General features: G+C 38.5%; 1 protein-coding gene across 1 annotated transcript in view; it reads right to left on the minus strand.

Annotated features, from left to right (window-relative positions):
* Positions 1–22,000, minus strand: part of RELN (reelin) — a 510,458-nt gene that overhangs the window by 437,663 nt on the left and 50,795 nt on the right. Inside the window, exon 2 of the mRNA XM_028846151.2 lies at positions 2,697–2,807. Within this exon, the coding sequence (XP_028701984.2) occupies positions 2,697–2,807 (111 nt within the window). The remainder of the gene's footprint in view (positions 1–2,696; positions 2,808–22,000) is intronic.

Here is a 22,000-nt window from a genome sequence, read left to right on the forward strand (position 1 = left end):
ATGTGCTAACGGCTTTACATAAATCACTTCCTCCTTTAATTATCAGGGCCACCCACCATCTTATGAAGAAGGTAACCTTATCATCATTTCATATATGAGAAAATTAAGCTTAGAGAGGTTAAACGACTTGGCTGAGGCACACAACTAATAAGAGATGAATACTGGATCTACAAGCAGGCCAATGTGATTCAAAGCCTCAACTCTTATCCCCCCACATCTGACTCCTTCTTGTTGCCCATCCCAGCCCATACCTTGGACACCTTACACGCCTTGCCCTATCAGAATCTTTAACCACAGAACAATCTTTCTGAATCCACTACTGGGCTCTAGAGTTTGTTCTCCATAATGACCTCAGAGTGATCTCTTTAAAATGAAAGGTTGCTGGAGTAACTCCTCAGCCTAAAACCCTCAACACCTTTCCTTTCACTTAGGATAAAGGTCCCAAACTTACAATATCCTGAATGGTCTGGCTCTGGTCTCCTATCTAGCTGTATCCCTTTCCCTTTTGATTCCAGGTCCAGCCACTCCAAGGTTTTCTTTCAGTTCCTAGAACATAGCTAGCCTCTTTCCACCTGTGGCCTTTGCACCTGCTGTTCCTTCCTTTGGGTATGCTGTGCCCCACCATCCACACACCTTCAGTTAATAATCTCTACTGCTTCATACTCCACTCAAACGCCATTTCCTCAGGAAGACCTTTCCAAATTACACCACACTTTACTCAAGACTGGATCTAGTTTCTCTGTCATACCCTTTCCCAGCACTCAGTATACTTCTTTGTCAACCCCTAGCAAGGTTTGCTATGGCATATTTACACGATCATTTAATCAACATCTGTCTTTCCACTAGAACAGAAGTACTCACACTTTAACATGGGTCGACATCACCTAGAGTGTTTATTTCAAAAAATGATCACAGGATCCCACCTCTGGAGTTTCTGTTTCACCGTGTCTGAAGTGAGGTCTAGAACCCTGCAGATACTACTTTCCAGGTGATGCTGATGACTGGACTGGGCACTGATCCAGTACAGTGGTTCTCAACCCTGGATAAACACTAGAATCACCTAGAGAACTTTAAAATTTACCAGTGCCCACGCCCTCACCCCCAAGGGTTTTCATTTAATTGGGCTAGGCTGCAGCCCAGAAGGTCTTATTCCAAATATTGCATACTTATACTAAAAAAGTATTTGTTTACCTAAAATTCAATTTTAACAAAGTGTCTGGTATTTTTACTTACTAAATCTGACGACTCTACTTATGAGTCCTGCTGTAACAAAACAGATAGTATATAATATACTTATGCACTTATATTTTACATATATTATAAAATATATATAATATAGCATATAATATACTTATGCACTTATATTTTATATATAACATGTTATATATGTAACATGTTATATGTGTTATGTTATATGATATATATGTTACATATATATTATATACATTGCAGATATAATATATATTACATATATATATGAGACTATGACCTGACCCTTTCTCTCTGCAGAGCAGAAAAAGGAAGGGACTAAATAAGTGGAATCTGTAGACCTAAGAGGACATTTTTCCCCTGAGGTTTGGACCTTAGAAGTAGTTACCAACAGAGTGTGAAATCTAACCTGGGATCTTTTTAAAATAGAGCAAATTCTCAATGTGAAATCATTTAAAATGATGACAGAATGACTTCACGGTTTCCTTAAGCTGTGGGCTGTGGACCTCATCTTGGGCAAGCAGTGACAATGCAGCATCAACACTGTTGCTCTGACATCAGCCGATGAGTCATCTGGGCAGGGCTACTGCTGGGACTCGACACTTCATGTATCAGAAGGAGGTAGAAAATTATTTGTTTGATAAACATCACAGAAAAAAATAAAATGTTGAACACATAACTTTGTGTCTGATAATGCAATTCTATCCTTCTCAAATCTATGGACGAAGTCCTGTGTAGTCTTCCAATTTCAGAGTAAGATCAGTGATTTTATAACCTACATAAACTGATATATTAAGTTTGAATTTTTGATGCTGTGAAGGATCTACTTAATCCCAGTTTGGCATGTTTAACAGCATTATGGGTAAACTAGAGATTCCTAAGTTGAGACTCCTCTGAGATTAATGGACATCACGTGATCTTCTGTTTCTCTACATAAGTAACCTGCCAGATCTCTGATTTAAGGACATCCAAATATTTTAAATATTAAACAGGATTCTTCTATGAATACTCATAAAACTCGATAATTTTATCAAATATTGCCATCTTCTGCTTTATACAACGTTCGCTTGCCAGATTTAACATGACACTTTTCACTAACCACAATATTTTAAGAACTGTTTATGAGAACAGATTACCGAATGATTGCATGGGCATCAGAGCAAATTCCAGCAACCTATGTAATAGAATATGGAAATTTACATGAACCCCAGAGGGCCAAGTACAATTGTGGCAGTGGAGGGTGAGAATGATAGAAAGTTCATCACACTAAGATCAAGGTTAGCAGCACATTTACATGACTTATTTCAATTCACCCAACTTCAAGCAAACACACACAAAAACAAAACACTTCAGATTATTTTCTTGGAAGTAATAAAGGTATAACACTGTTAAAACAGATACTTTAAAACATGAGACCTATGACTATATAAAATAACCCCAATTTGCTGGGGGTTTTTTTGTTTTTTTGTTTTGTCAGAATAGCTTACCAAATCCAAAAGCACTGGAACCTCCAATGCTCTGTGATGCCTGAACACTTGTAGATGTGTACAGTCCTGTCACCAGCAAGCCGTCAAAGAAGGTGCTTGTTGAAATTGTCACTGAAATGTAAGAAAGAAAAAAAACTCAATACAGTCAGAATAACACAATATATTTCTGAAGTGTTAGACACTGTCAAAACAATCTTTACTCATTAACCTATTATTTTCATACTATCCCTAGTTGGTATTTTTTGTATGAGAAATTACAGCAGAGCGTAAAGAAGCTCGGAACTCCAGTGTCTACAAATGCTGGTCCTAAATTTAGAACATCAGCCCTACTTTCTGCATTCATTTACACATTTCCTATGTGAACAATCATCTGAAAATAATGTAATATTGAATAGATGGTTTCCCCACCTTCACTACCACGCCTGAAGGCAGCCAAAGAGTCAAAGGCATTGCTGGAGTTCTGGCATTATGATAAAATGCTTTTTTTTTTTTTAAAGTATTTCATACTGTGGGAAACAACTGTACATCAGCTGAAAGAAGAACAGTAAGATGAACCACATTTCTTATTGTGAGTCCACATTTCATAGATGAGTTCCCTGAAGTTTTCCAACAAAAGCAGACTAATTTGCATGAAGACAGCCAGACTTTTTCCTCTTGTAAAAAAGAAAGGAAGATCACTGCATGCTTTAAGTTTTAGAACAAAGTCTGGAAGAGGAGTGGTTTCATAACCATAAAATCAGGACATTGCTGGGAAGAAAAGGATCAAATTAAATGTATATGTATGCTACTCAGGCTTGGCTTCTTCAAATTGTATCTTGCTCACCACCCTAAAAACTCATCATAATTTCCTGCTTGACATAACATTTTCTCCTGCATAGGTTTTTTAAGATTGAGATGATGCCATTTGTAGGAAGCAGCCAAGGGAAGGTAATAACATTATTTAGGTAGTGCACAGTACAAGGTTGTCATCATCCTTGGTGGCAATAAGGAGAATGACCAGAGTCACATTAACTTTAATGAGCATGTTTAAATTAAACTCCAGAAAATCCAGTGAACAGAGCTAAATGGTCTGAAACATCCACATTATAAAGTGTAAAACAAGACACGTATCAATAGAATAGCCTGACATCATGCTACTACCATAATGGTATGGGGGATTGGAATAAATCACCTTCTCATCCTTTAATAAGAAATAATAGCTAACATTTTTTAGTGCTGGCAAGTCAACCACTCAGCTGGGCACTCAGGTAAGTAGTTTACATATATTATCTCATTTAATTGTCAAAACATACCTATAAGAAGGGTACTATTATTATTTCCAGCATACAAAAGAAGAATGTGTAGACTGGCCCAGGACCATCTGATACCATCTAAAATGTTTTGATGCTGTCTGTATGGACAATTCCTGTTTCTTCTTTGCTCCCCTCAGATCCCAAAGTGGCAAAGTAACCATGGTCAAACTCCATCAAGGCAGGCATCTCAAGTATTTCATTCACTGATCTATCTCAAGTCTCTAGAATAATTTATGGTACTCTTCAGTGCTCAATATTTAGTGAATTATTAATGAAGAATTTATGCATATAAAAGTAGTAAAAGCTTATTTTATCTTTAGCTTGTTTCCAGAGGAAAAGTATGTTATGAATCCTAGACTTTATAAATCAGATGAGCCCCACTTGGAAAAGCCACATGGAAAAAAAGAAGACAGAGAAAACCTGGCTATTTAAATAAGTAAAATGCTTTCCAGAGTGCAAGACAGATCAATGCAGAGAGAAACTGACTAAAAGACCAGCCAAAGACATTTTTTAAAAGGCATAACTATGCATAAATTTTATCAGATGCTGTATGCTTACACAAATCATCTAAAGAAAAAAAATACTTGTTTGAAATGTATTGCTTATAATCTGCTTGCTAGAGTTCAGAATTTTTTAAGGAAAAAATGATATTTGCCTTTGGAAAAATGCTACTCTTTTGACAGCAGAATAAGCATTCCTTTTCCTCGTTTAAGCAAATGTGATGCATAATCCATATGTGAACTGGTAATCGGTCTTTTTTTTTTTTTTTTTTTTTTTTTTTTTTTTTTAAGAAAGAGGAGGAAATGTTGCCCAGACTCTCATGGGATTTAAGGCATATCTTTCTGGTCACCAGGCTTCCACTTACTCAGGAAGATAATGGGTCCAATCTCTGTATGTAAAACCCACTGGACACAGTGTAGATTCTCTGTTAGCAGGCAGACCATTTCAGAATGTCTGCAGCCCGCGTTTTCACTGACTGGAACACTGGTGGTGAACCCATGAGCAGTATAAAGGAGCATACTGAAAACTTCACACCAAGGAACTTCGACTTTGAAACTATGTCAGCAACACCCTTCTCTCCACCCCCTTTCTTTCCCTTTCACCGAAATGCTTCCACTTATCTCTACTTGCAGCCCTGGGTTAATCTGCCAGTTTCCTGTGACATCGGCTCCTGCAGTTTTCGGTTGTCACATGAGGCCCTCTCCCCCCAACTTCTCCCTTTGGCGTCTTCCTGATTCCTTTCTATCAAGCTATGTGACTCCGTACGTGCACCAGCTCTCATCTTTCCTCTGTGCCCTGACTTGACTTTCTTTCCTCTAATTTCACTGGACTCACTTTTCAAGCACTATTTTAGCTTCTCTAGTCTTAACTCATCACTTACATCCACAACCTGGTGCCATCCAGGCAACTGGAATGGTTCTTGAAAGCGGAAAAGTGATTTATGGTAAGTTAAAGGGAAAATTTACCATGCACAGAAATAATATGGTACATGATTTTAAAAACTGAGGTTCACACTTGTGAATGTAAAACTATTTTAATATGTACATGAACTAGAAGGAAACTTATAATTTTCATGGTCAACAATTTGGCCCATTGATGAAGCTGATTACAGACAGAGATAAAACTGCTGTCTACTATTTAAAATTAACAAGCTCTCCATGAATCATAGGATTATCCATGTGTGTAGATCTAGATATATTCATTTGAAGAACGTAAAATACACTAATTCCCACTACAGATATTTTTGCAGTTTTCTGATACTCCGATTCAGAATGTTATGGTTCCAAGCTGCACAGTTTAAAATGTTCCATAGCAATTGTCACCTTAAAATGTTTCCTTTAAAAATATTTATAAAATACGCTTGCATAAGTAGAAGCTGTAGTTAAGAGATATAAATTTGGGTATACTAGGATGAGGATAATTGGACAAATTTTTTATCTTCGAACTGCTTTTAAGAAAAGTAACTATTGGGCTTCATGTGTTTGATATCTAACTCAGACATGTTAAAAAGCAAATCCTTCATGCCCTTTCCAAGATTATCAGTCAAATGCTCTAATTAATGTTAAAATGGGGAACAAATATTTTCCATGTTAATTCTCTTTCAAATTAGTTTATCATGTACTATGAACAAATGCCAAGTCTAGGTAGTGGGTATACAGATGTTTGTTGTACTAGCCTTTGGTTTTTTTGTTTGTTTTTGAGACAGAGTCTCGCTCTCTTGCCCAGGCTGGAATGCAGTGGCACAATCTCAGCTCACTGCAACCTCCACCTCCTGGGTTCAAGCCATTCTTGTGCCTCAGCCTCCTGCCTATCTGTGACTATAGGGGTGTGCCATGCGTGGCTAATTAATGTATTTTTAGAAGAGATGGGGTTTCACCATGTTCACCAGGCTGGTCTTGAACTCCTGGCCTCAAGTGATCCACCTGCCTCAGCCTCCCAAAATGCTGGGATTACAGGCATGAACCACCATGCCCACCTGTTGTACTAGTCTTTTAACTTTCATTTTAGAAAACATTTATATTAGGCCGGGCGCAGTGGCTCATGCTTGTAATCCCAGCACTTTGGGAGGCCAAGACGGGCGGATCACGAGGTCAAGAGATCGAGACCATCCTGGCAAACACGGTGAAACCCGGTCTCTACTAAAAATACAAAAAAAAAATTAGCCGGGCGTGGTGGCGGACGCCTGTAGTCCCAGCTTCTGGGGAGGCTGAGGCAGGAGAATGGCGTGAACCCGGGAGGCGGAGCTTGCAGTGAGCCGATATTGCGCCACTGCACTTCAACCTGGGCGACAGCGAGACTCCGTCTCAAAAAAAAAAAAAAAAAAAGAAAACATTTATATTAAAAAGTTGGTGGGGAGAAGAAGAAATTTGTGGTAAATGCACTTCCAATGAGCAAGTTAAGCCAAACAGTAAAATGTACTAGAAGGTACGTAATGCATTCATACTTGAAGAATGAAGCAAGGTGTATGACTGATTGAGACAAAAAACTAAATAACTTCTATGAGCCAAGACTTGTGTTAGCACTTTAATTTGAGTTTCATTAACTGGACAGGCAGAGATATTTAGAAATAGTTCTCCCTTGACAGAAATGTTTATAAACTCCATCTGACATCCTGTCAATTCCAGCTATTTTATACAAATTAAAATAGATCACCACTATGGGATAGGACCCACAAGTTATCCATATCAGACACCAAAGGTTTACGTAAAATCATTAAATAATAATCTAATGAGCTTAAATAAGTAAACACCTATTTAAACAATCCATTCTCCTATATAATCAGTCTCCATTCATGGCTTTACAAACTTTTATGGTCAAATTTGTAACATTCTTTCCCAAGGGACTTTTTCCCTCTTGGAGTCAATTTTTATGTCTTTCATAGTTTTGCATTAAAGTGTCAATAGAACTGGCTACTTTATTACAGAGGAAAATATCAATATTATAGATTTCAAATAGAATTCTGAACTTGCCAGTCCATTTTAAGGGGGAAATAAAGCACGTATATTATTACCTATAATTAGAAAGCAAATGCATCTTAGATCACATAATTCCCTTGTTCAATAAACATCTCTAGCTTCCTAACGTCCGTAGATTAAAACCCTAAATCTTCAATGTGGTTTCAAAGGCCTTTGGGTTGTGGCCATAACCAGTCCCTCCAGTCAGATTTCTCCATTTCAGCTGAAAACATCTGATTAAAAGATGTTAACTGGATTAAACAGTTAAACCAGAACATGTTCTGTACTTCTCTGCCTCCTGGCCTCTGCTCTCACCTAGAATGACCCCTCACCAGGTTACCTTTTGTTAAGGTATTCAGGTGCAGGTTCAAATGCCATCTCTCTCATGCAGTCTGTTCTGACCTCCTGGGGAAAGTCACCTCTCCTTCCTCAGTGACCCCGGAGCTCATTCACACACTACTTTCCCCAGAGTTTGGCTCAAGGGAGAAGCTCAACTTTTGTTGAATTCAACCACATAGAAACATTTATTACAGCATAAAATAACATATAAGAATAAAATAAAATTGAGAGTATAATGTAGCCAGTGTAACCAAAATCATAAAATCTAACTTTGGCAGTAAAAACTGGACCACTGTTATTCTTAGAGATACATGAAAAATAAGTTTCCTCTGAAAAGTAAACAAAAAGTAAAAAATAACGCAGTATTCAATTATAGTACTCAAAAACCAGGTAGGTCTAGGAAAATTTTAGTTGGATTTTACATTTAACCATAATAGCTTTTCTTTTGCATATCTGTATTTTGTATGTGAATATATAGATACGTACAAATGTACAGACCAAATTAATCTGATAATTTTTGTCACTAAGACTTTACACTATTATCCTCACTCCTAAGTTACTCTGCCATTTCCTCAAATAAAATGTAAGGGATCAAAAGGCTGAGCAGGTTACAAGTATCTCTTCCACATCTGTGTTAAATTGGCAATGAGCTTAGCACCGAGAGACCATGAATATGGATTGCTGGGGTGTGACAGCGGAATGAAAACATGATGTAGTGACACAATTCAATTCTTATCAGTGTCTCAAAGAGTACCTCTGTCTTGAAATGACTAATTACAGAGTCAGTTATTATCTATTATAGCTTCTATTAAACATTCCCCACAAGACCCTAATACCATTCTTGCAGAAAATCACTGTAAGATGAAAGTCTAAAAGAAAATAAATTTAGACATTTAATGCTGTTTGCATTTCATTCTAAAGCTTCTGGTCTACAAATGCTCTACGGTCCATTAAATTTTGATCATTTCCAGGATATTCCATTACCACTTTATACAAAAGATCTTTAATATGTGCAGAAAAGAAATATATTAAGTAATACTCAAAATGATGTTCCCATATTTTTTTTTTCAGAACGACAAGCATCAGAGGATAGCAAATTGCAAAAAAATTGAAATTAGGTACATAAGCATTAGTGATGATGCACCGATTGCAAAGTTTCCATTTCTTGATGTTGTATATTCTGAAGATGAAAAACACCAGCAGAATCTAATATTGTCAATATTTAAGAAAACATCATCGCATTTTGCCTTATGAAGAGAAATTTGTTTGCTTTTTGAATACAGAACAAATTAAATAGTCTAAGGAACAAATATCTTTCTCTGAAAATGAAATAAACAGCATATTTGCTGCAAAATTTCATCAACACTGTATGTTCAACTACTGATTCTTCCTTAAAGTGCCACTAGCTCTGGGCACCAAATAGAGACCATAAAAAAATACATTATAATTTCCATTCCAAACCTCCAGAAGAACATGACCCTTGCACTACTTCTCATTACATATATTAACTCCATTTTGACATGGTTTTGTGTGGATTTCAAATATTAAGTCAGGTATTTCAATAATAGCACTCCCAAACCAACAACAGCAAAGAAAAAAAATCATCCCAATAAGTATGTAAAAGAAATGACTGGAAGTCAAGATTCACTGAGTGAGGACATGAATCCATAGAAATGAAAATGGATCTTAAATAATGAGATCAGGATAATAAACTCAGTTTATTCCAGGAACAAATGGACTCCAGTCAGCCCTCTGTGAGGGGTAGAGGGAGATTGTTCCTACCTTACCTATCTATTCCAACAACTAATGATAAGGAGCACGATGAGGAAGGAGCTGGCTGCCCACCCAGTATAGTCTCCTGTCCATCTCTAGGGGAACACTGCTAAATGTACCACAGCCACCCTTCCCTACTTCCATAAGGCTTAGATGGCTGACTAGATCATCTCTAAGAGCTCTTCACCCTCAGATTTAATAGATACCTCCTTAACAATAACAGCTAAACAATATTTGAGCACTACATGCCAGGTACTGTTCTAAATCTTTTATAGGTATTATTTAATCTGTTCAATATCCTACGTGATAATTACTATAATTGTACCCCTTTTACCCATTAAAGCTGAAACAAAGAGGGGAGAGGGCTAAGTCATGTGCCTTAACTAGCACATGAAAGGTGCTAGTTACATGGACATGGAGGTCATGTTCCCCAACCTGAATGGACTGCAGTAAGTAGAGCAGCCTCTATCTCTCTTGTGCTATGCCCAAGAGGACGGCAGGAGCTTGATCTTTTCCTGGAAGGCAGTGCTTCCATGCTCTGGGTACACGGGTATAGTCTCCTGGCGTATCCCCAGCAGGTTGTTCTGTAGAATGTACTTAACCTGATGTCTGCTGTACCAATTATTATTACAGTCATTTGTTATCATTATTATTACTTCTCTTTTTCATTTTATATGGATCTGTGCTGTTCCTTGGGGGAAAAAGGAAGGAGCAGGAGTGGCCTCCAGGGAGGACTAACCGCAGTGTGATAAAGGACTAAGCTTAAGATCAAAATAATACGGTCAAAGAGCCCTGGATCAGCCCACCTCTGAAAGCAGGCAGAGAATGCCCTGCAAATGCTCTCCACCTTTGTCTCCACCTGCAAGGAGAGGAAAAACTGAGCATGATCCAGGAATTCTAGCAGGTGCAGGAGACCCATCACATGCAAAACTTAATGACAGATGAAAACACCTTCCAGTGTCTGGAAAATGCTCTTTGCTGGCTAGAGGAGGGGTACAGCATCTCTGTGGAACGCTATTATGATATACTTATTACTAATTCAGAGATTCAGATGAACCACACGTAGCCTAAGTCTTATCTTCCGGCACCACCAGTAATAAAAGGAGATCCACTGAGATTTTTTTTTTCTTCAAGTTCTTGGGAGATAAAACGGGTGCAGTCAAATGTGTTTGTGAATTTATCATTTTAAAATTAAGCCCTTTGGAAGTAAGTTTAAATGAGAGCACTTGGTGAATATAAATCTTTCCTACTCCATCCCTCTACATTGCCTTTCCTCTTCTTTATGTTCCAAACCCCAACCCACCCTACAAGCACTCTCTGACATACGTGCACACACACATACACACACACGCGCTCACTCAGAATTTCTAAAAATATTAACTTTGGAGTAAAAATCTCTCATCTTATTCAGATGATCCCTTCCCTAGACTTGGAGATGTATGTCAGAATAAAGCACCTGGAATGAGGTCCTGAAGAGTATTTTTGAAATCTCCGGAGACTGTCCAATCTGGCCTAAATAAAAATTCCTAAATAGTAATATTAACGATAAAGAATAAAAATATAATTTTACAATTCTCTACCAATTTTTAGCCCCAACCACACTTAAAGTAGGAATAATTTCATTTTATCATCCACTTTTGGCTTTTATAATTTAATTCTGAATTTTTAAAAAATTCTACAAATAATGATAATTAGTTTCTATTATAGAACCCCAAATTTTTTTCTTTATAAATGACACTTTATTATAATTTAGAGAACCACAGACAAGAGTAACTGGTATTTGTGATTTATCTCTGACCTTATTTTTCATGTTACCTTTATATGAGGCTGGATAATACTCATCCATGAAAATTTCATATTGTTGGCCCTGCACTCAATAAATTATTAAAGGGATGTGAATAGGAATGTAGTGTTCAGGTTTTCAGCAATTTTTATCCTTTTGTTCTTGCTTTTTTAAAGGAAAGACTATCTTGCCTATAACGCAACATATCTTTGTAAAATTTAAGGAAAGATTAGCCTTAAAAAAATCATTTTGGGAGATTTATTACTCCAAATCTCTACAAGAAGTTTTAACAATGTTTTTCTTTTGAGGCATGGATTATTCTCTAGGTTGAGAAAAACAAGTCTAGTAATTCTTATAAGCACATACACAGATGAAAACTTTACAATAAAATACACAGATGCCTAGAGAACAAATACATGTGTGATTTTTCTCCCCCAAATCAAGTGTGTAAGCTTTTATACAATAAAAAAGGCTTCTAAATTTTCTGTTTCTATTATATTTTGGGTCTTTTTATGTTGTTTTGACCAAAGGTAACTAAAGAAAATTTGAACTCATGTAACAAATAATGAAGTCACTCCTAATAGTGCCCCAAATAGTTTAAAACATAAAATATATGCCCCCCTCTTTTTTTTGAGATGGAATCTCACTCTGTCTCCAGGCTGGAGTGCAGTGGCACAATCTCGGCTCGCTGCAACCTCTGCCTCCTGGGTTCAAGCAATTCTCCTGCCTCAGACTCCCAAGTAGCTGGGACTACAGGCGCGTGCCACCAAGCCAATTTTTGTATTTTCAGTAGAGACCATGTTGACCAAGATGGTCTTGATCTCTTGACCTTGTGATCCACCCACCTCAGCCTCCCAAAAGTGCTAGGATTACAGGCGTGAGCCACCGCACCCGGGCAGCTTTTGATTGTAGTTCAACATATTGAAAATATGCCATTACAAAATTCTTATTTTCATATTTGCAACAACGTTGTGCTTGTGCAAGAACACGCCAAGAGTGACTTTGATGAGACTTGTGTGTATGTCTTATATGTTATGTTAGTAAAATGTCTAGATCAACATTAATAATTGATAGAATTCCTAATACACATAGTTCAACCAAATGCAGCTCTAAAATATCTTTTTCTTTTTTTTTTTTTTTTTTTTGAGACAGAGTCTCTCTCTGTCGCCCAGGCTGGAGTGCAATGGCGCGATCTCAGGTCACTGCAAGCTCCCCCTCCCAGGTTCAAGCCATTCTCCTGCTTCAGTTTCCCAAGTAGCCGGGATTACAGGCATGAGCCACCACATCTGGCTAATTTTTTTGTATTTTCAATAGAGACGGGTTTTCACTGTGTTAGCCAGGATGATTTCAATCTCCTGACCTCATGATCCACCTGCCTCGGCCTCCTAAAGTGCTGGGATTACAGGCGTGAGCCACCGCACCGGGCCTAAGTTTTTTAAACAAGTTTTTCCACAGTATTCTCTTTTAGTACTTCCATATGTTCATTTCAATATACTAAAACTAATCATAAGCAAGTGTCCTAAAATAAAAAATTCATTTAAATATATGCTGAGTAAATATAAAAAGTTCATTTAAATATATGCTAAAATAAAAAATTCATTTAAATATATGCTGAGTAAATATACACATGGCATACACATGATTAAACTAACTATAAAATTCTATTACTAATTTATATAAGACAAATTCTAAAACTGTCACTTATTTTATGATCAGACCCTATAGGTGTGAGACTATGTGTATTGCTCCCCTTATTCATTTATTAAGCAAATATTTATAAAGTGCCACTCTTGATACTGAGAACATAATGATGAACCATCTGTAAGTTTATAAAAATAACATTTTTATTGTTCCTGTCCCTTTTAGAAGAATCTCTATTCCACATTTCAAAATCCAATTCATAATATCTAAAATTATTATTGCTGACACCGAAATTCACAAAATAAATGTTAAATTCACAAAATAATGTTAAATAAATGACATTTAGGTAGTAGCACAGATAGTTGCTCTAATATGCTACAACTGAATTCTAAGATTTTCAGATTAAAATAATTACCAAATAAGGATATAATGTAAATGACATTTACATTGATAGATGGCATCTGATAGTTATTTGGGAAAGTATAAAAGAAGAAATAAATGCACAACTAATTTGTGTAACATTAAATTGTAATTATAAATAATATTTCTCCTATGGGTAAAATGGAAAATGCTTTTTATTTTACGGGACGGCACTTAGTACAATGAGTCTTAAAATTTCTTAAAATAACAAAGTATCTTTGTGGTTTAAGTATAAACTTGTGTTTTCAATATAGTTATAAGACAATTTTTCCAAGGATAAGGATGGAGAAAAACTCCAGGTGTGAATAATTATCACGAGATGTCTTGAGGCCTAGGAGTTTAGGAAAAAGTTAAGTGATTTGTTATCTAAAGAGTGTTTAAATGAAAGGACTTTGCAAAGGACTAAGTATGCTTTGCTGGCTTTAATATTCCTCATGTTCTGGTATACAATTTCTAACTAAATCTTAATCTACCCTTAGCACATATTTGGTTTGGATTTGTTGATTTTTTTTTATTTTAGAAAACTGATCTAAATTCTTAAGTTGGTGACATGGCATAGAAAACCATAGTTGGATGAAAAGCAAACTAAAATATAGATATATTTGTATAAACATATATCTTGCTCACAATTATCCATACACAGAAATGCTTAAGATATAAGTTCTAAACAATTTCCAATATCAATTAAAATACCTATTAAACACCGATGGACTCAAATTCTGTGTGCTAGACTCAAATTCTGTAAGTGCCAATTTGATCAATACAATTATTACTTTTTAGTCAAATAACAAATATTTGTTAGAACTATTAGCCAATGAAATTCCACCAAAGGTCATTTTACTTTTATAACCAAAACTTTCAATCACCTGAGAAGGTTTTTAAAATTCAGACTCCCAGTTCCCAAAGGGATTCTGTTTCTGTATTATTGGGATAAAGCCCAGGAATCAGTGTATTTAACAATGTCCATCTAGGTGGATTTTGTGTGAGTGGTCCTGGGGCAGACCAACTACAGTGATACAAAAAGCTGCAAATCCATAGCTCTTAAGAAACAGAATTTCCAACAAAGGCTATCCATTGATGAAAAATTATAATTGAATTGAATTGAGGCTACATTATGAATTCCACTACAGTAAGAAGCCACTTTGCCTTTTATTATACTGCAGTTTCCTCCTAGTGTAAATGATGTTTTACAAGATGAGGACGTAATGGGACACCTGTTCTTAGGAGACCTCATGTATGCCAGAGAATTTTCTCTAACTGACAAGGACTGAAACCAATCCAGAATGAAGATGATGAGCCAACACTGCAGGGGATTTTGGGTGAGCACTAAAGAGCAATGTCACAGCCCTGCGGTGATGTTCTTGGCAAACAAGGCCACTATATATTCTGGCTGAACTGATAACAAAGAAAAGTACCTAAATATTTTCTGAATTTGGCAGGTATATGTTGAAAGAACAGTTAGCCAACATTACATATATTATAATAATTCAATCCAAAAAATAATTGGAGGTGAAGAGATGAGGTTAGGTCAGCATATCTTGTTGCAACCTGCTCTTTTCTGACTGCCTTTAGGTCATCAGAATTTCTTGAATTTACCAATGAACCAACATCAAGTTAAATGGCATCTGGTTGCTGCTGGAGTCTTCATTGTAGTACTTATCTGACCCATGAAGCAGAAATAGTGGTCAGTGATCATGTATAACTTTTTCAGCATAATGGCTGAAGCACTGAGCTCACTGCCAGTGTCTAGGTCATCTCATTACTACTTTACCCACCTTGAGCTTCAACTCTTATCTAAAAAGCACTCGTGTTCTAAATTTTTCATTTGCAATACCCTTCTTGGTGAAGAAGGTCAAAACAGAATTTGAATAGCTAGACTTTCCCACCACCAAAGTCACAGCAAACACCGAATTAGCAAATACTGAACCATTTCTCCTAGGAGACATACAGAGTTAGGGTCCTGTGAGGCTTTGGTGACATTTTCATCAACTGATCATACATAGTTTTGGTTTATGTGTGTTTCTGTTTCAAGACAACCTTATTTAACATATATTGATTCATCATAACACTGAACTCATGGCCAACAGTAATATAACTCATGCCTGAAGCAAGCTATCTAACACCCATATTTTCTCTGTAAGGCACATCACTACCTTCAGAACTTTGGTACGACACCTCAGGGCCATTTTAAACAGTGAAATCATGAACAAAAGTTTGAAAGATGCACTCCAGCCTATGAAAGAACACTTGTTTACAGTAGGAGAGCTGAGACAAGAAGGCAGAGCATTTGACTTCAGCACATCTGGCAACTCAAAAGTTTTCACTGCTCTGCACGTGTCTGCAAATGACTGTCAAAGTGCCACAAGTGTTGATTTTGAGGTCACAAATAAATTTTAGTCAATAGATGAAATCACAAAGAAGGAACTTGCAAATAATGAGGATCATTATCTGTCTTATTTGCCCTAAGGCAGAGGCCTCATATATTGCTCACCTCATGCCAAGTCTATTAGTTTGCTAGGGTTGCCATAACAAAATACCACAGATGGGGTGGTGTAAACAACAGACATTTATTTTTCCACAGCTCTGGAGGCTGGATATCTGAGAGCAAGGTGTTCACAGGTTTGCTTTTCCTGAAGCCTCCCTCATCGCTTAGCAGACGGCCACCTTCTCACTGTGACCCCACATGGCCTTTCCTCTATCTGCACATGTCTGTACTCACATTTCCTCTTCTTATAATGATACCAGTCATATTGGATTAGGGCCATCCCAATGACCTCATTTTAATTACCTCAATAAATTTTATCTCCAAATATAATCATATTATGAGTTACCAGGGATTAGGACTTCAATATATGAATGGCAGGGGGTTGTGGTGGGGCGGGGCTGGGGGAGGGGGAAGGCGGGGTCGGACAGTTCAGCCCATAATGCATTTCTTTATTTTTTGACAGGGTCTCACTCTGCTGCCCGGACTGGAGGGTAGTGGCACGATCAAGGATCACCACAGCCTCAAACTCCTGGGCCAAGTGATCTTCCCTCCTCATCCTCTTGAGTCGCTGGGACTACAGGTGCACACCACCATGCCCAACTAATTTTTAAAAATTTTCAGTATAGATAAGGTATTGACATGTTGCCCAGGCTGGTCTCTAACTCCTGGGCTCAAGAGATCCTCCTATCTTGGCCTCCCCAAAGTACTGGGATTACAGGCATGAGCCACCATGCCCAGCCCCATAACACATCTCTATTCATTGCTTTTCTTCATGCTTCATTTCCTTGAAGGCTTGGACTTCTCAAAAGCATTCTTCAAGTTATGCTTCTTGGGTGTGTGTGTGTGTGTGTGTGTGTGTGTGTGTGTGTGTGTGTGTGTCTCCTTCTGTTCTTTTAAAATGGCTTTTGAAATCCAAGCCAATCAGGACTTTCTCCCCTTTACTCCTCATTATAACAAGTTACGTTATATAATTAGGATTGACTTTTAGAGACTGCTGTCCTTCCTGAGTCTTATAAAATTCCCTTTTGGAGCCTCTGGCCAGGGGATCAGATCCCTTATACAGTTTCAGTGCATCCTTAAATTTTATTAGGCAGGTATCAAGAATCCCACAGAATTCCATCCAAGCCTCCCTATCACGCCCCTCACCTGCCATTCTAGGCTTTCCTCTGACCCCACGCTCTGGAACACCTCTATGTGTCCCATATGTGAACACAAGGATTGTTATCCCAGTTTCAGGCCTTTGTTCTCACCACCCTTTCCACCTAGAATCCTCTTCCTCTCCATCTCTTCCGGTTGAAATCCTCCCAACTTACCAACGCTTTGTCTAAATGTCAGCCCTTCTATGAAGTTCCCCCTGCATTTGAGACTTCATTCTCCCTCTCAAGAGCGACAACCACTCTCAGCTCTGTGAAGCTTACCACATTCTACCTCGAAATAGTTGTGTACACATCTGATATCCCTTGGTAAGTTGTAAGTGCCTTGGAACCTAGGGCCGTGTGATTCCTCATTGCATCCCCACACCACTGAGTATAGTCCCTAATAGGTTATTAGCAAGTGTTTTTAAAGCAGATATGCACTGCTATTAGAATTTGAATTTAAATTAGGTAAATACAGTTGAAATCCCTTAGGACTCTTCTATCTTGCTTTCCTGCCAATTTTGTGATAGCTATTAGAAAATCACCATCCACATCTGCCATCTGGCTGATTTAATGTCAATTCGCACAGGATGTCATATTTCCGCCTCTTCCCCCTTAGTCCTACCCAAATGTTCTCCAATATGCTTCCACTGCCCAGGCAGCACTTTACTCCTCCTTTGTATACAACTCACTCAGAAGTAGACCTGGAGGTGGAGGGAACACCAGAACAGAAGCAAAAGAAGTGAAACAGGCCAGAAAGGGCAGTCAATAAAAAGGACACAATACACTGTTGGTGGGAGCATAAATTACTTCAACCATTGTAGAAAGCAGTGTGTCAATACCTCAAAGACCTAAAAACAGAACTACCATTCAACCCAGCAATCCTACTACTGGGTATATAACCAAAGGAATATAAATCATTCTACCATAAAGACACCTGCACACATATGTTCACTGAAGCACTATTCACAACAGCAAAGACATGGAATTAACCTAAATGTCCATCAATGGTGTAGTGGATAAAGAAAATATGGTACATATACACCATGAAATACTACACAGTCATAAAAAAGAATGAGATCAGGTCCTTTGCAGGAACATGGATGGAGCTGGAGGCTATTATCCTTAGCAAACTAATGCAGGAACAGAAAACCAAATACTGTGTGTTTTCACTTATAAGCGAGAACTAAGTGATGAGATCACATGAACACAAAGATGAGAACAACAGACACTGGGGTCTACTTGAGGTGGTGGGTGGGAGGAAGGAGAGGAACAGAAAAAAACAACTACTGAGTACTGGGCTTAGCACCTGGGTGACGAAATAATCTGTACAACAAACCTCCATGACACAAGTTTACCTATATAACAAACCTGCACGTTTATCCCTGAACTTAAAAGATTTTTTAAAAGGTTGCTAGGCAACCATGCTGATTGGCAGCACATGCCCCTGTTATTCCACCTGGTGGTGGAAGCAGCACCTACTCATTGACTCTGGAGTCAGAATGGCTGGAAGCAGCAGCAAAGGGCACTTCACTGACGTAGGATTCCCATTAATCTAGATGCAAAAGCAAGTTTCTTCAGGTAAAACTTTGGGAAATGGTGCAAAACCATTGCTTCAAAACTATCTTACTCAAAGGTCAAGGTGATGGCAGCTTTTGGAGACAGTTAATTCCTATGTAGCAGTGCACATAGGCAAGAGGAAAGTTACCTTCCAGAGAAAGCCTTCTGGCACACGGATGCAGACATTGGCAGACAGACACATGCTAGAGCTGCTGGGCTGGAGCACAATGAAATGGCAAGATTCAAGGGCTATGGGCGAGAGCGTGCTGGTAAATGTGTAACAACTGCCCTTCTGGGGCAAGACACTCTGGTTTATGGTGTTTTATAAATACTACCAAATCCCACCATGGTGGATTCTAAGCTTCCAACTAGCTCACCGCACACTGAACTGGGAAGGACAACACAGCAGCATACTGTTAGCCCACACAGAGTATTTTCCCCATACAGACACAGGACACATAAACAATAGTAAAAGGTAGTAAGACAATTAGGAAGTGATGAGTTTTGAGTATGCATTACCTTTGTTTTTGAGATAATTTAATTATAATATTGCATAATTTAATGTTTACTAATTACCATTTAACAACTGGCTTGCAAAATTCCTGAAAATTTAACCAATGGCATTCATGAGCTAATCAAATATGAGAGGGCACTAAAATAGGTGTTCTTTTTGAAAATGTACCCTTTTGGCCTGGCATAGTTGCTCTTGCCTGTAATGCCAGCACTTTGGAAAGCCAAGGCAGGAGGATCACTTGAGCCCAGGAAGGAAGGAAGGGAGGGAGGGAGGGAAGAAGGGTGGATAAGGAAGGGAAGGAAGGGTGGGAAAGGGAAGGGAGGGAGGAAAGGGAGGCAGGCAGGCAGGCAGTCAAGAAGGAAGGCCTTTCTATGCTGTATTCCAACCATGCCTTCTATCCTACCTGTGAGGCAACAAGCAGAACCGTCGACAAGCCCAGGTTGCCTAAGAGCTAGTTAGAGATGGGTCCACAATTTTGCAACAGAAGAAGATGTACTCAAGTTCAGCCTCCCAAAGAATGGGGGTCTTCCTCCCCCAGTGGGGCTTGCAACACTCTCTGGGCCCCAAAGTTTCCAGAGGCTGGACAGGCTAACTTTCCAGACAACTCAGGTTTCTGACCACGTGGCCCCATGCAGACTGATTATTTCCCCACTGACAAAACTGTTTTGTTTTGTTTTTGTTGTTGTTTTCCACTTTCTCAATAAACAGAGAGAACCATAGGGGAAGGGAGGGTTCCTTTGCTAAAACACAGACACACACCAAGGGTTCTGTGGCACCCTGATCCCTGCTCACCTTTCCATGAGATGATGATAAACAGCCAAATACCTTCTGTTTTTGTTGCTTCTTGTTCTTTAAGTGTTCTCAACAGTGCCTATTTGTGCATCCATACCATGACACTGTGGAATTTGTCCCAAATCTTTTTAGGATAGTTGGTGATCACAAAGTGACCCATGTTGCATGACACTTCCAAGTATCAATAATATCTAGGAGTACTGTCTTGTATAAAAATTTGATATTCACTCTGGGTATCTTTCCCACTGTGGTTCTTTCTACTTTATACCTGGTGTCCTCCGTAAAATCTCTTTTTTGTTTTTTCAGATTATCTAGGCATTTGTCTCCCACTTCCTCATATTCAGTGAGAATCGCATGCCTGCCAGACACATTATTTCTTGTTTCATGAGATATACTTTATCCTTTGCCAGGAACCCATTATTCTTATAGCTTAAGCCATAGCCAGAAACCCAAATCCTATTTTTCAGTACTTATCTATGTAACCAGATGATCATATCCTATATCCCCCTTTCACTTCCAAATTTAGCTTTCAAAGATAGTCCAGCTTCCCAGCCTCAGAATCACAACTTCCAAGGCTGATATGGAGGGTCCATGTAATCATTGTGTTCATCAAGCACCTTAAACTAAAACATATTGTGCCCCCACACTGATAGACAATGAATAGCATCTCCTCCTGTTGCTAGGCAACCATGCTGATTGGCAGCATATGCTCCTGTTATTCCACCTGGTGGTGGAAGCAGCACCTATTCACTGGCTGTGGAGTCAGAATGGCTGGCAGCAGCAGCAAAGGGCACTTCACTGATGCAGGATTCCCATTAATCTAAAGGCAAAAGGGATTCCAGAATGGTATGAGAAGAATGTTCACCTCATCTGCTCTAGGTGAGAATCACAGTCTTTGACGACAGAACCATACTAGGAAGGATCCCACACAGGAGAGCACTTTAACCTATATACTAACCTAGACGTTTAAATAGAACAACTAGCAGCTAAAGTACAGAGCCACAGACATCTCCAATCACTGTGGCTACACAAGAAAAGCCATCAGACTAACATGTTTCTTTAGCACAAGACCTGGAACCAAGTGCTCCGTAAATGTTTGGTGAATAAGTGAATGAAATTTCTCTGTATCCCAAGTATTTGTGTTGAAGTACATTCCAGTTTCTGGAATCTCCTGGGTTTTAGTTGGTCTGTAATCATATTTTACAAGTGATCAAATGTGCATATGTTTTGCCTAAATACTGCTGCATTTCTTCCCTCAACCCCCATTCACTTTTCAGTCAATTCTAAAGTAAGCTTCCATCTCAAATGGTCCACTAGAACAGCTCTCACTAAGGTTACTAATGACCTCCATGGTGCTAAATTCAACTGCATTTTCATTATCATCTTACTTGACTCCTCTGTCCCAGTCTACTCTCTTCTCTTCGCTTCCATGAGCCTCATTTTTTTTTCCTGCATAACTGGAAATTCCTTCTTGTCTTTTATTGGCTGATACCTCCCAACTCTAAAGGCCAGTATTATTTAAGACTCTGTCCTAGGCCCTCTTCCACTCCTATTATATTCCTACTTCCAGGCAGTTGCAGCATCTTACATACCATCTACATGCCAATGGATCCCAAGTCTCCTTCCTTTAAGCTCCAGCTTAGCTCCCTTTAAGACCAGTAAGACCAGACGTGTACTTGACATCACCACTTGGATGTCTCAATGACATTCAAATTCAACTTGCCTAAACCTCAATACATAATTCATTTATGTAACATACTTACTGAGTACCTACTGTGTGCCAGGCACTGTTCCGGAGTTCAGAGACATCAGTGAGTAAGACTGTGCCCCGACCTTACGGGGCATAAAAACACCCTCTATTCCCCCACTCCCAATTTGATCCTTTCTCAGTATTCCTCACCTCCCTGTGGGGCACAGCTGTTCAAGCAGGTGCAAAACCCAACTTCTGCAATCACCTTTAACAAGTCTTTGTCTCAGTCTTCCCACCCTCAGCCACATCCATCCTAATACTGCCAATTTTATCTCTTAAATACATCTGATGTTGGTCCAAGTCTCAAGTCTGTTTATCTCCTCTATTCCCTCCCTATTCATCTTGCATGACTTGCTTCAATGGC

The sequence above is a fragment of the Macaca mulatta genome, chromosome 3 (assembly GCF_049350105.2).
Source record: "Macaca mulatta isolate MMU2019108-1 chromosome 3, T2T-MMU8v2.0, whole genome shotgun sequence".
Lineage (NCBI taxonomy): Eukaryota > Metazoa > Chordata > Mammalia > Primates > Cercopithecidae > Macaca > Macaca mulatta.